The 13107-nt window shown below is 33.3% G+C and overlaps 2 protein-coding genes across 3 annotated transcripts; both read right to left on the bottom strand.

Moving 5' to 3' along the window:
• Positions 1–3119: 3119 nt before the first annotated feature.
• On the bottom strand, positions 3120–4912 carry LOC108337768 (uncharacterized). 2 transcript variants are annotated; one of them, XM_017574357.2, is made up of 2 exons: positions 4283–4912; positions 3120–3340 (listed from the first exon to the last, which is right to left on the bottom strand). In XM_017574357.2, the coding sequence occupies exons 1-2, from the start codon at positions 4803–4805 to the stop codon at positions 3327–3329; spliced, it is 537 nt and encodes a 178-aa protein (XP_017429846.1). In that variant the 5' UTR covers positions 4806–4912; the 3' UTR covers positions 3120–3326. The 2 variants fall into 2 exon arrangements, with proteins under 2 accessions (XP_017429846.1, XP_017429845.1); XM_017574356.2 differs by having other exon boundaries at positions 4287–4904.
• Positions 4913–8952: 4040 nt separating this feature from the next.
• On the bottom strand, positions 8953–10020 carry LOC108336884 (uncharacterized). Its single transcript, XM_017573329.1, has one exon. It carries the CDS (start codon positions 10018–10020, stop codon positions 8953–8955), a length of 1068 nt encoding a protein of 355 aa, XP_017428818.1.
• Between the last annotated feature and the right edge of the window lie 3087 nt (positions 10021–13107).

Below are 13107 nucleotides of genomic sequence, written 5' to 3'. Positions count from 1 at the left end.
CATAGGTTCTAAACATGTTGTTAATTAGTTTGATCGGTTCAAATATTTAATTAATGATTTGTGTAAAGAGTAATATTTCCACGCAATAGTAAATATATTTGTATTAGGTGGCATCTTGAGTAATTATATTCTTGAATTGTATGTGTAGTTGTATTTTAAGAATTGGAAGATGAGTTATATGAGATATTCTATATTAGAAATTAAATTATATTGAAGATGACTAAGTTGTAATCATTATTTGAGTTAAATCATGGATTGTAAATCAGTTGATGGTAAGTCATGTAGTATAGGCATTCTTGCCATAATTATAAATCCAAATTTTATTTATTTATTTTCCTACAACTTTGGTAAGTCGGGAAGGGGAGAGGTTCAGAGCTGGACACTACTTTGGTGAGTAGGTGGGAGGATGAGATGTTAGTTTGACATAAACTGCACTGCTTTGGTAAGTAGGTGGAGTGTCCCATGCTATGGTACTTTGGTAAGTAGATAATATCTCTTTGTTGTGCTACTTTGCTAGTAGAAAATATCACCTTGTTGTGCTACTTTGGTAAGTAGACAATATCACCCTTTTTAATGCTTTGGCAAGCAGACATAAGGATCATTGACTGTTTTGATTTGATAAGTAGACAGGATGATAATACGTTGTAATGTTTCTAGTAAGTGGAATGATGATTTTGACTTGAGAAGTATTGTTTGATATCAATGCAATGACTTGTTCTTGAGTATGTTTAAGATGTATGAGTTGGACTGATTGTTACACTTGTGATATTAGTAAAACTGTGGATGATGTATCCTTCTTGTTTCGGTTAGCTCACCCTATTGTTGTGTTTGTGCTTATGAATGCAATGATAGTATAATGTGTGATATTATACGGGAGCAGATGTTATTACATATGAAGATGAAATGATATAAAGCAAGGATTTATGGTGGGGAAACTTTATTTGGGGTTTTAAATGTATTTGAAGAACTTTATTGTTCGTTTGATTTATAATTTTAATTAAATTTTCTCAGTTTGAACTTGAAGAGGAAACATTGTTGTATGAAGTTTCAGATTTTTTTTATGGTATCAGACGTTTTGTTAATATATATATATATATATAAGTAATTTCAAAAAATTTGTGAAAAGTTTTAAATCATATGTGATACTCCGAGATGGGGTGTTACACAACTCGTGTTGAGTATAATGCACCGATGCACGTAGTATAAGTATTTTTACTCGTTAGTCCTTGAGAAATTGAGGAGATAGCTCTAAAGTTGTGATGGAAGACAACTCAAATCACCTACTATTAAGAGCAGGTTAAGATGATGCAATGCAAGGAACGACATTGGTTTGTGGATATTTGACTATGATGTTAAGACTCTGATGAAATATGTTTTTATGATTTATCATATTTTTGTGTTTAATATGAATATATTTTGTTATATGTTATAATATTTCTGGTTTGTCACCCTTGCATGTTTGTGGTGGTGGTTTTCATATGTGATGATCGTACTTGTACGAAAGTAGATGGTGTTTCATATAAGACCAGTTTGAAGTAGCTGACGAGAGTTGGGACGGTTAAGTTTGGGGTTGATTATTTATTTTTCATTGTTTTAAAATTTTTAGACTTGGTACTTTTATGTAAAAGTGACATTTCGATATTTTCGCTTTGTATGAGCGACATTTATAGTTATGGTTTTGCTTCCGCATTATAATCGAATAAAGTTTTTTATTATCTAAAATGAATGTTTTATGGAAATGTTTTGAGAAAAATTCTATACTAGTGACATTCTGTTATGGGTGTTACACCTAGTCTATGTGCCGGTTTTGGACATAGGTGTAAACGGGCTAACTTTGTGGGTGACATGGTGTATGTATTCGTAATGTCTCTATAAAAAGCAGTGTAGGTCTCCACAAGTGTACAACCTTATGTGATTTCACATGAACCTTTCATCTAGATAATCAAGTCTAGAATGATGGGATGATTGAGTCTAGTATGATTATTGCATATAATATGATTATTGATATGTGTAGTAACATATTTATGCATATTTTATGAATGATCTGTTGCATGTTAGCTCACCTCTACTTGATTGTATTGTGTTGGTATTTATGTTTGTATGATGATCGTATAACATGTGTGTTATATGAGAGTAGATGAGGAAACAACGACCGGTCCAATGCCAATTAAGAGAGAAGCGGAGGAATAGTGAAGAAGTATTTCTAGTCATTGCATGAGTGTTTTATTAAAAATATATATTCCATGTGAACCCCTTTATATTTACCTATTGGACAAGTGTAATAATGTTACAACATGTTAATCATGAAATATTAAGTGTGAGATAATTGAGATGTTAAAAAAAACATAAAATACTTATTATTTTTTCTTAATATCTAATTCACTTTCAATAACTCACGAACAAACATCAACTGTGAATAGACACATGTTTGAAACTAGTTAAATTTTAAAACCTAAAAAAGTTTAAAAGTTGAATTCACCCTTCTTGAATTTAGTTCCTTTTTTCAAAAGTTTTTCTTCGTGAAAATTTGAATTACAAGTTTATTCAATACATTCAAGAAAATAAAACATAATTTGTAGATTTTTTTTTTTATATTAATCATCATAAAGGTTTTCCATTTGAGTGTATGAAAAGTATGCCAAGTGACTTAGATTTATAACAGGCAAACAATTTCTATAAAACAAAAATAAAAGATTATGAGAAAAAGACCATAGAGACCACTATTTTGCAAAACACAAATCATGCAAAACAATATAAGTAAGGAGGAGTATATTACCAAGGAATTATACAAAAGTTAGACCAAGCGAAACAAAGATGTGGTGAACAAAAACAAATACTCTTTTAATTGGTGGTCATATTTATGTTCGATGTATCAGAAATTCGGCACACTACCTTAACAAAAAATTATGAATTCCTACTATTTTATACTATTATTCTTCTAACAGTTAGATTATTAGACTTTACTAATTGAAGAACTTCTCTTTTATACTTTCATAATTTATCAAAAATAAAAGTCTTACCCTCCTTTTTTTTTTGTATAATTCATTCTATTATCTCTGTATTTCTACGTTTAGATAATTTAAGAAGCAAACTTTTACCTATATCAATTTTAACTAGTCTAGGGGCAATAGCATTTTTAAAAATCTAACTTCAATCATTATACACATTGTTACTACTCTCTTCTATTTTTTCACCCACCGTAGGGCAATGGCATGATAGAAGAGTCTAACGTTGCATTGGTCAAAGATCAAATGCTGTCGAATTGGGGCATCCATTTTCCCTGCTTTTCTTTCCTGCGCTTCCAGGGTACCACTTGCTTAAATGTTTCACAAATGCTTACCTGCAGTAAGAAAAATGGTTCATAATAAGATTTTAACATCACAACCAAACCAAATCTCCTTCTAGTCAATGTGAAACTATTTTAGTTGTTTTTAGTGAAAGAAAAATGGAAAATGTTGCTATATCTGAAGTGCAACTTTTCGTACCTAAAAGAAGGGACAGATATTTCAATCCATTAAAATATGTTAGTGTCTTTGTTTGCTTTTATATTAAAATATGTATGTTAGTATCTTTGTTTGCTTTTATAGTAAAATATGATGCCTTTTCCGTCCACTTTCCTCTATTAAGCTTATAATCATTGGTTTGTATGACGAAAATAACAAAGAAACTGAATAGGAGAAAACCAATTTTTTTATAATTTAAAAAAAAACAAAATTAAACTTTTAAAATCACTGGAGGCTTTGGTAGAACTAAAAGAGGTGTGTTCTGTAAATGAAGGAACTGATATTATGAATTTAATTTCATTAAAAATACATTATTTACTATACCACTCTATATCAAATTAAACCAAAATTGTGTCGGTTCAAATTAAATAATATTAAAGTTTTGTGGTATGATTTTAATTGAAATGAAAAGAAAAAATAATTAAAATTATGTTGGATCTATACTACTTCTCATTTTACTCAGAAATTATGTTAGATCAATGTAATTTCACTTTAAAATCGTGTCATGTATATAAACACGGCTATCATTTTAAATTAACTATGCTTATCATTTTGTAGAAAGTTGATTTCACTTTTACTTTCTTCTTTTAATTCCATTAAATCAATTTCTCGTCCAATATAATTTTAAAAAATTGTTTCCAAACAGAGTCACCAAAAAGATATATTTTCATCTTCATTTTACACTTCTAAAAGTAAACTTCCCTTAAGATCATCACTTTCCCTAATTAGCAGAACGCATCTCAAAGAACACGATGAAATGGAAAAGAAACGAAGCTTACATACCCACACGTGTGAACTTCTGTGGGAAAGACTCGAAAAGCTTCCTTTTCTTCTAACCCTTGTGATCTTCACCTTGCCAGTTCCCTCCACAGTTGAACTAGAAAAGCCAAAACTACCCTCCTCTGGCTCGTTTTTCTTCAACGCGCTCCACCTGTTAGACGCGAAATTGGCATTCCACGTGTCCTTCGAGGGCCTACACGACGTCGTAAAAGACATGGCGCGTCCAACATAAGGTCCGTCCAGCACGGTTGTCGGCGACGAATCCTTGCCCTCCAACAAAACCAACCTCGGAGGCAGTTCCAAGGTTCTTGCCACGTCATCATTACCCTTGGGCCTGGATCCGCTGTGGCAGGGCCTAGGCCTCCCCGGTGCCTCCTCCCACTCGAACGGAACAGACACCGCCGTCCGTGGTGGTGGAGTAGGCAAATCCGGCAGCATGCTCCCCCGAGAAATTGTTAGTAGAGAGAGCTTGGGCGGTGTTTTTGGTTCGTCTTGGCGGAGCTTCTTTTTCTCTGAGCCCATTATTGTGAAGGTAAATGAGTGAAGTGTGGGTAGCGTGAGCGTGTAGTTTTTATAGAGCGAGTCAACAAGTGTTTGTTAGATTTGGATAGAGTGACCACAAATGAGTTATGTGTGATTCTGACCAAGTTTGAGTAGGCTCCTGTGGCGCTTCTTCACGGGAAGATACGCATTTTTATTTTTCTATATTATTATTATTATCGTTGGAGGTGGATCCCGCCTTGACTATTTCTAAATGCTGGAAAACCACAATCAACGGTCACTAACACGTTCAAGTCTTCGGAGTAATGGATGGGAGAAATTCTCATTGGTGAAATCCATGACTTTAAATGTTAGTTACGACATTTAAATATAATAATAAATCATGTGAGATATATTTAATATAATATTGTGTTCAACAGTTTTTATCCTAATCTTTATAAACTGTTTCAGGACCTAGAGCCGCGGTATTAAATATATTAAAAATTGAGCATGATATAGTATTTTATAATGGTTTTGACATTTAAGTTAATTTCTTATAAAAAAAACGTGGATTTTTTTTAATTTGTAAAGGTTTTTCAAAACTCTATAGCTAGAATTATCACAATGGATTTATGTGAGTGTTTGAAAAAAGAGAAAACAAGAGCTCTAGAGAAAGCATAATTGTGAATGAATATCAATATAAGTGTATTAGATACACCAGAAGCAAAGAATATATACAAAGAGGAAGAGAGAAAAAGAAAACAGAATTAACAAAACTATTCTATAACACTGTAACCGAACGATTTCTGAGTTTCCACCGTAAGGTAATCTTCCGCCGTTCGGTAGTCTTCAACCATTATGTTATTTAGTCGTTCGGTAGTCTTCAGTCATCCAGTAGTCTTCAACTCTCTACAGTCGTTCGGCAAGATCCTGTTATCCACCGTTCGGTAACAACAGAAGAAGAGATCTGTGAAGATCTCTATCACCCTCCCTCAAGATAAACATGGATATTATGCATGTTTAGCTTGGAAGTAATAGTATTAAAAGGAGAAGGATAAAGAGACTTTGTGAAAACGTCCGCAACTTGATTGGTAGAAGAAACATGAAGAAGCTTGATGAGACCATCTTGAAGCTTTGGTCTAGCAACGTGGTAGTCTATATCTATATGCTTCGTTCTTTCATGAAAGGTGGGATTCTTGGCAATGTGGATAGCAGAATTGTTGTCACAATAGACTGAGTAAGGAGTCGGGCACGGTATATGCAGATCTTTTAAAAGACATTGCATCCATTGCAGTTCACAAGTTAGAGAAGCTAAGGACCTGTATTCGGCTTCAGAAGAAGATTTGGAAACGGTGGTTTGTTTCTTTGACTTGCAAGAAATAAGAGCAGTTCCAAGAAAAACACAGAAACCAAAGATGGATCTTCTAGTGGTAGCACAAGTAGCCCAATCAGAATCAAAGTATGCATGAACACGGAAGGAATTATCAACAGCATATAACATACCAGAACCAGGAGCATTCTTTAAATATCTAATGATCCTCATGGCTTGTTGCATATGAGGTTGACGAGGAGTAGAAACAAACTGGCTAAGTTGTTGGACGAAGAAAGCAATGTCGGGCCACGTATTAGTGAGATAGAGTAATCGTCCAATAAGACGCCGGTAAGAAGAAGGATCTCTGAGAGGGATACCTTCATTAGCATGAAGATTAACAAAAGGATCGGCAGGTGTTGGAGCAGGTTTACATCCTAGCATACCAACTTCAGAAATCAATTCAAGACAATATTTTCTCTGATTGATATATAATCCAGCTTGAGATCTAGCAATTTCGAATCTCAAAAAATATTTGAGATCTCCAAGATTTTTCATGTGAAACTTGTTGTGGAGGTGATCTTTGACAGTAGTGATTTCAGACAAGTTATTTCCAGATAGAAGAATATCATCAACATATACCAGAATAATGGTGATAGTAGAGGGAGTATGTTTGATAAATAAAGAGTGGTCGGGTGAACTTTGTGTATACCCGATAGAAAGTAATTCTGATGCGAGTTTGTGATTCCAATTTTTGCTGGCTTGCTTTAAACCATAAAGAGACTTTTGAAGCTTGCAAACAAGATCGGGAGTAGATGGACAAAGACCAGGGGGAGGCTTCATGTATATATCTTCAGTTAAATCACCATGGAGAAAGGCATTGTCAACATCTAACTGATGAAGAAACCATTGGTTGATAGCAGCAAGAGCAAGCACAAGACGAACAGTGGTGATTTTAACAATAGGGCAAAAGTTTCATAATAATCCAAGCCTTCAATTTGAGTGAAACCTCTTGCCACTAAACGAGCTTTATATATGTCAATAGAGCCATCTGGTTTATGCTTGATACGATAAACCCAACGACAACTTATGGGTTTCTTACTAGCAGGGAGATTCACCAAAGTCCATGTTTGGTTTCTTTCAAGAGCACAAAGTTCAGAATTCATAGCCTGCTGCCAACATTCAAATTTGTTGGCCTCTTTAAAGGAAGATGGTTCAACTTGTGCAGAAATATTATGACAAAAAGAAGCATGATTAGAAGAGCAATTACCATAATAAAGGAACAAATGCATAGGATACGGGGTAGTATGGGATGAGGGAATGTGTAATGATCTAAATATTTAGGTCTACTTTTGTTTCTAAGAGAAACTCTTTGTCCAATAGTAGGAATAATAACACTATCAAAAGTATGATTAGAAGTGTTACAAGTTGGATAATTTGGGGCAGTAGAAACAGGTGCCATATTTGGAAAAAAAAAAGAATAACATTAGAAATATCATCATGTGTAGGAGACGAAGGTGAAGTTAAAGAAGTTTGATATGGAAAAATATGTTCATGAAAAATGACATTTTGTGAAACAATAGTAGAGTGTCAATGGAAATCATACAACACAAACCCTTTGGTTATAGATTTGTATCCAAGAAAAATGCATTTGTTGCTTCTGGAATCAAGTTTTGTGCGACCTGCAGTAACAGAGCTGGAGTATGATAACCATCCAAAAACTTTTAGATTTGAAAAATCAGGTTTGGTGGAATAAACTAGTTCATAAGGAGATTTAGTTTGAAGAAAAGGGGTTGGCAGTCTATTAATAATATGAATGGCAAGCTTTATAGCATAAGACCAAAAAATGTTTGGAACTTTGGATTGAAATAGAAGAGATCGACAAACATTGAGAATGTGTTGATGCTTGCTTTCAACAATGCCATTTTGTTGAGGAGTAGCAACACAAGTAGTTTCATGAAAAATGCCTTTGGTAGAATAAAAATCATTAAGAAGAAATTATTTTCCATTGTCAGATCTTATAATTTTAAGTTTAGAAGAAAACTAGTTTTCAGTTAAAAGAATGAAGTTTGGAAGTAAAGATTTGACGTCATATTTGTGTTTCAAAAGAAGGAGCCATGTGAAACGACTATAGTCATCAACAATGGTCAAAAAATATTTATATCAATCAATGGAAGTAATACAAATGGGGCCCCAATTATCAACATGAATGAGATGAAAGAAACATGGAGATTTAGTTTTGCTAACAGAAAATTGAAGACGTTTTTGTTTAGCAAAAACACAAGCATCACAAGCATCAATAGATTGAAAAGGAATATCAGAATATTGGAAACCTAATGTCTGGAAAATTTTATTTGAAGGATGACCAAGTTTCATGTACCACAAATTACCAGAATCACTAGAACTATTATGAAAAACAGAATGAAAGACATTTAATTCTGAAGTACTAATGATATTATTACTAAGGAGATAAAAGAGTTTGTGGTAGTTTTTAGCTACTCCAATCGTCTGGTAAGTATCCATCTGCACAATGAGACAACTATTTTGATGAAATATAATGAAACAATTATTTGAATGTAACAGTTTAGATATAGAAAAAAGATTAACAGAGAAATTGGGAACAAATAGAGTATTGTGAAAAACCAAATTTCCTAAAATAATAGTCCTTGAGAATTTAGCAGTAACGAAACTGTGATTTGGTAAACATATAGAAATAGGAGTGATAGGATGTAAAGAATTAAAAAGAAATTTTGAAGAACATATATGACCAGTAGCTCCACTATCTATAATCCAAGAAGAAAAACTGGGTGTAAAAGGAGAACCTAATGACTGTGGAGTGCATTGATTGACGTTGGCCATCCTAGGAGTAGAACGTTGAGACTATTTCAACAATCCAAGAATAGCATCATATTTTTCCTTACAAAAAAGACATTGAACTTGAGTTGTATCAGCAGAGGAGTCATTGAAGGTGTGTGAAACAACATCAGTAAGATTGACAGAGGGATTGGAGGGAGCATAATTCTGTTTGATGGTTGGTTTATAACCTTGAGGAAGGCCATATTTGATCCAACAATTGTCAGAGGTGTGATTTGTTCTTTTACAATGATCACAGTATTTAGCACGACCACCAAATTTACTGGTACGTCCTCGTCCACGACCACCAAGAAACGCACCATGAGAGGGATTAAAAGTCTTGTTGTGAGGGTCCTGGAAATTGAAATTAGCCATGGAATCTTGTGGAATTTGTGAGGAGGAATTATGAAATTCCCGTTCTTGTTGAAGGACCAAAGAAAAAGTTTTAGGGAGAGTCGACATAGGTCCCATTAGCATAATCTGAGAACGGACTTGGGAAAATTCATCGTTTAATCCATGAAGAAACTTGTTGACAAAATCATCGTTGCACTCTTGTTGAATCTTGGCCAATAAGCCACAATTACAAGGAGAAGTGCAGGTGCAGACAAGAATGGTCTTATACAAAGAAAGTTTTTTCCAAATTATTTGAAGACGAGTATAATACTGAGAGACAGTAGAATCACCTTGTTTACAAGAGTGAAGTTCTTCTTGGAGATCAACGATGCGAAACTTATCACCATGAGAAAAATGTTGGAGAAGATCGTTCCAAATCTCGTACACAGAATCCATCCACATAACAGATTGTTTGATAAGTAGAGTCATGGAACGCATCAGCCATGAGATCACCATTTTGTTGCATCTCTTCCAGGCTTCATGAAGAACATCATCAGGAGGAGGACAAGAAAGAGTACCAAGAATGAATTTGTGTTTGTTCTTGGTTTCAAGAGCGACAAGCATATCATGCCTCCATTGTTGATAATTGGTGTCGGAGAGAGGAGGATTAACAAGAACGAGGGTTGAATTCTCGCCAGGATGAAGAAAAAGAGGGTGGGCAGGATTAGAAAGATGATCGGTGGTAGAAATTGAGGTTGCCATGAGAAAAGATTTGGAGATGATGAAAGGGGCAAAGAAAGAACCCTAATTACTGTCTTTCTTTTGATACCATGTGAGTGTTTGAGAAAAGAGAAAACAAGAACTCTAGAGAAAGCATAATTGTGAATGAATATCAATAGAAGTGTATTAGATACAGCGGAAGCAAAGAATATATACAAAAAGGAAGAGGGAAAAAGAAAACAGAATTAACAAAACTATTCTATAACACTGTAACCGAACGCCTTCCGAGTTTCCACCGTACGACAGTCTTCAGCCGTTCGGTAGTCTTCAGTCGTTCGGTCATTTAGCCGTTCGGTAGTCTTCAGGCGTTCTGTAGTCTTCACCTCTCTGCAGCCGCTCGGCAAGATCATGTTACCCACCGTTCAGTAACAACAGAAGAAGAGATCTATGAAGATATCTATTAATTTATGAAGGTTTTTCGGAACTCCTAGTAATTAAATAGGGTCAACGAATCTAATAATAAGAACAATAATCTAAAAATCCAGCAATCAGAATTTCAAATTAATCTAATAAGCTTCAGAATGATCCTTATTGACACAGTAAGCTCTAATACATACTTGTCAAGCTCTAGGACCATGCAACTATGCTCTAGGACCAATTGGCCAAGCTTGTTGAGCTCCATGGAAGAGTTGTAGAGCTCCCACCGCTCAATGAGAACCATGGCGCTTAACGCCATACATTCTAACAGCCTCTACCAAGCGGTTTGCAACCTTGCACTTAGTGGAAGCCATCATGCGCTCAACGCTAACTGTAACACACTAAATTTTAAGGTGTCACGGATTATTAAAAAATCGATAATATTAACTTTCTATCGTAGTGTGGAAATGAATTTTTTTTCAAAAACCTTAACATTTAAGCATGCATAATTTATTCAAAGCATATGAGTTCCAAAAGACTTTTCCAATTACATTATTCAAAATAATGACATTAATGAAAGAAATAAAATAACTCCAATTACATTCTCTTTAAATTTAAACAAAATAACTTTTAGTAAAAATCCCAAGTCTGTTCTTTGTCATCTCTCGAAGCTATCATGCCTCAACAAGATATGTAACATCATCTATTCACTTATAACACATTATAGGATTATCGTCGATAATTTCATTCATAAATACAAACACGTCTGGGGTAAGCTACGATAAAACAATCATAATCATAATAATAAGATATAAGCACACTCATTATACCCCCATAAACAATAGTAATAAAAATGGGGTTCCTAATCCATTAACATAACAACTCAATCATAATAAATTACTCGATTCTCGATCCACGATCATCTATACTCGATCCTCGATCCTTGACTCTAAGCCTAGACTATTGATTTATCCATTCATTAGCACCTATGTTAACTGCACAACTAAAGTACCTAAAAAGAACAATGATATTATCGGCGATGATCATATAATGTGTTATACGTGAGCAGATGATATGCAGATGATGCTGAGGCATGATAGGTTCGAGAGATAACGGGAAACAAATTTGGGATTTTAATGAAAGCTAGTTTTGTTAACTTTAAGACAATGTAGTTGGAGTTGTTTCATTACATTCATTATTTTGAATAATGTAATTGGACAAGTCGTTTGGAACCCATATTCTTTGAATAAATTATGCATGTTTAAATTATGTTTTTGTGTGGTAAGGAAGTTTTAAAATTATCGGTTTTTAATAACCCGTGACACCATCAAATTTGGGGCGTTACATTTGACGTATAGTCAACTTAATTATATCAGTTACAATAGTAGGCGTGACAACTTGTTATTGATAACCATATGAATCATATGGTTGTTGAGGATAATAATCATATATTTTATTATATTCATATGAAAAAATATTTTTCATTTTCCAAAGAGGTTTTCTGAAAAGACATAAGTTGAAAGCTTGTTGGGTAGACTTCAAGGAAAGATAGGTATGTTTCAATGGACAACTTCCTTATCTTTCCATAGTCAAAGTATTCCCCAACTAGTTTTACAAATTTTCCAACAAAATTCCTCAAACAGAAATTATGAATTTTTTTTTACTAAATTAAAATAACTAAAGAAAGTAAAATAAAATAAATAATTGAAAAAAAATAGAGCAAAAGAAAATGTTAGTGATAAATAAAAATAAAATTAAAATAACAAAAATAAAATAAGAACTAAAATGATAGAAATTCTAACTGCACCAAATTGGATAACATTGTCGACGCACAATCAAATTAATACTACTAAACTATAGCAACTTCAGTATTGCAAAGATAGTAACCAAAAAAATATATTATTGTTAAAAATAGGATTAATCATTGGTTATCTAAAGATTATTATTCAAATAATTATATTAGATTTTCAAATTAACCAAAGTACATTGTCATTTAAAACAACAACTTTGTAGATTAACCATAGTAAATTTAACCAAAGTATAATCCCAAGTAAATATTACTTTGTCTAATCATGTCTATTCTTTTACTTCTTATATCAAATAAAAAGCTAATTAACCAAAGTACATTCTTGATTAATTCTTGTTAAAGTTTTCACCTTTAATCAAAGTACATTCTCAATTATTGGCAAAGTCTCATTCAATCATATGAAAGTTTCTAACTTTAATCAAAGTAAATTTTCAATTAAAAGTAAAACTCTTGGACTCATATGATTGATAAGTTATGTAGATTTAACATCATGCTAAATTGCTATAATGTAAAAATCATTACTTTTACTTGATTAAAAAGCAAAAGACATAAATAAAAATAAATTACAACAAGAATCAAAAGAACAAACAAATTTATTCATATAACCTCATAATCCAGTTAAGAAATTACAAAAGAATCAACCTAGAGGCTTAACACTCCATGGTATGTAGAAATAACATGAAAATAGAAGAAGAGAAGGTGGAGAACTTGAGAGAAGAGAGATAGAGGAGGTGAAAATTGAACCCCCAAAGGGTTCCTAAGCTCCCCTAATGTGTTTTCTTAAGTCTCTTTATATAGAAATTGGATTGGATTTTATTTGAGGTTTTTCTGTTGTTGTAATCTTCTTTATGATAATGTAATCTCCTTCAATTATCTTCTAAATGATCCAATATCTTCAAGATATC

This window comes from Vigna angularis, chromosome 7 (assembly GCF_016808095.1).
Source record: "Vigna angularis cultivar LongXiaoDou No.4 chromosome 7, ASM1680809v1, whole genome shotgun sequence".
Classification (NCBI taxonomy): domain Eukaryota; kingdom Viridiplantae; phylum Streptophyta; class Magnoliopsida; order Fabales; family Fabaceae; genus Vigna; species Vigna angularis.
The sequence above is the reverse complement of the archived record's forward strand: the minus strand, read 5'-3'. Positions and strand labels throughout refer to the sequence as shown.

Coding starts and splice junctions, on each gene's coding strand:
- LOC108337768 (XM_017574356.2), bottom strand. CDS start 4,805: ATGGGCTCAGAGAAAAAGAAGCTCCGCCAAGACGAACCAAAAACACCG. Junction 3,341..4,286: donor ACAGAAGTTCACACGTGTGG/GTATGTAAGCTT, acceptor TTCTTACTGCAG/GTAAGCATTTGTGAAACATT.
- LOC108336884 (XM_017573329.1), bottom strand. CDS start 10,020: ATGGCAACCTCAATTTCTACCACCGATCATCTTTCTAATCCTGCCCAC.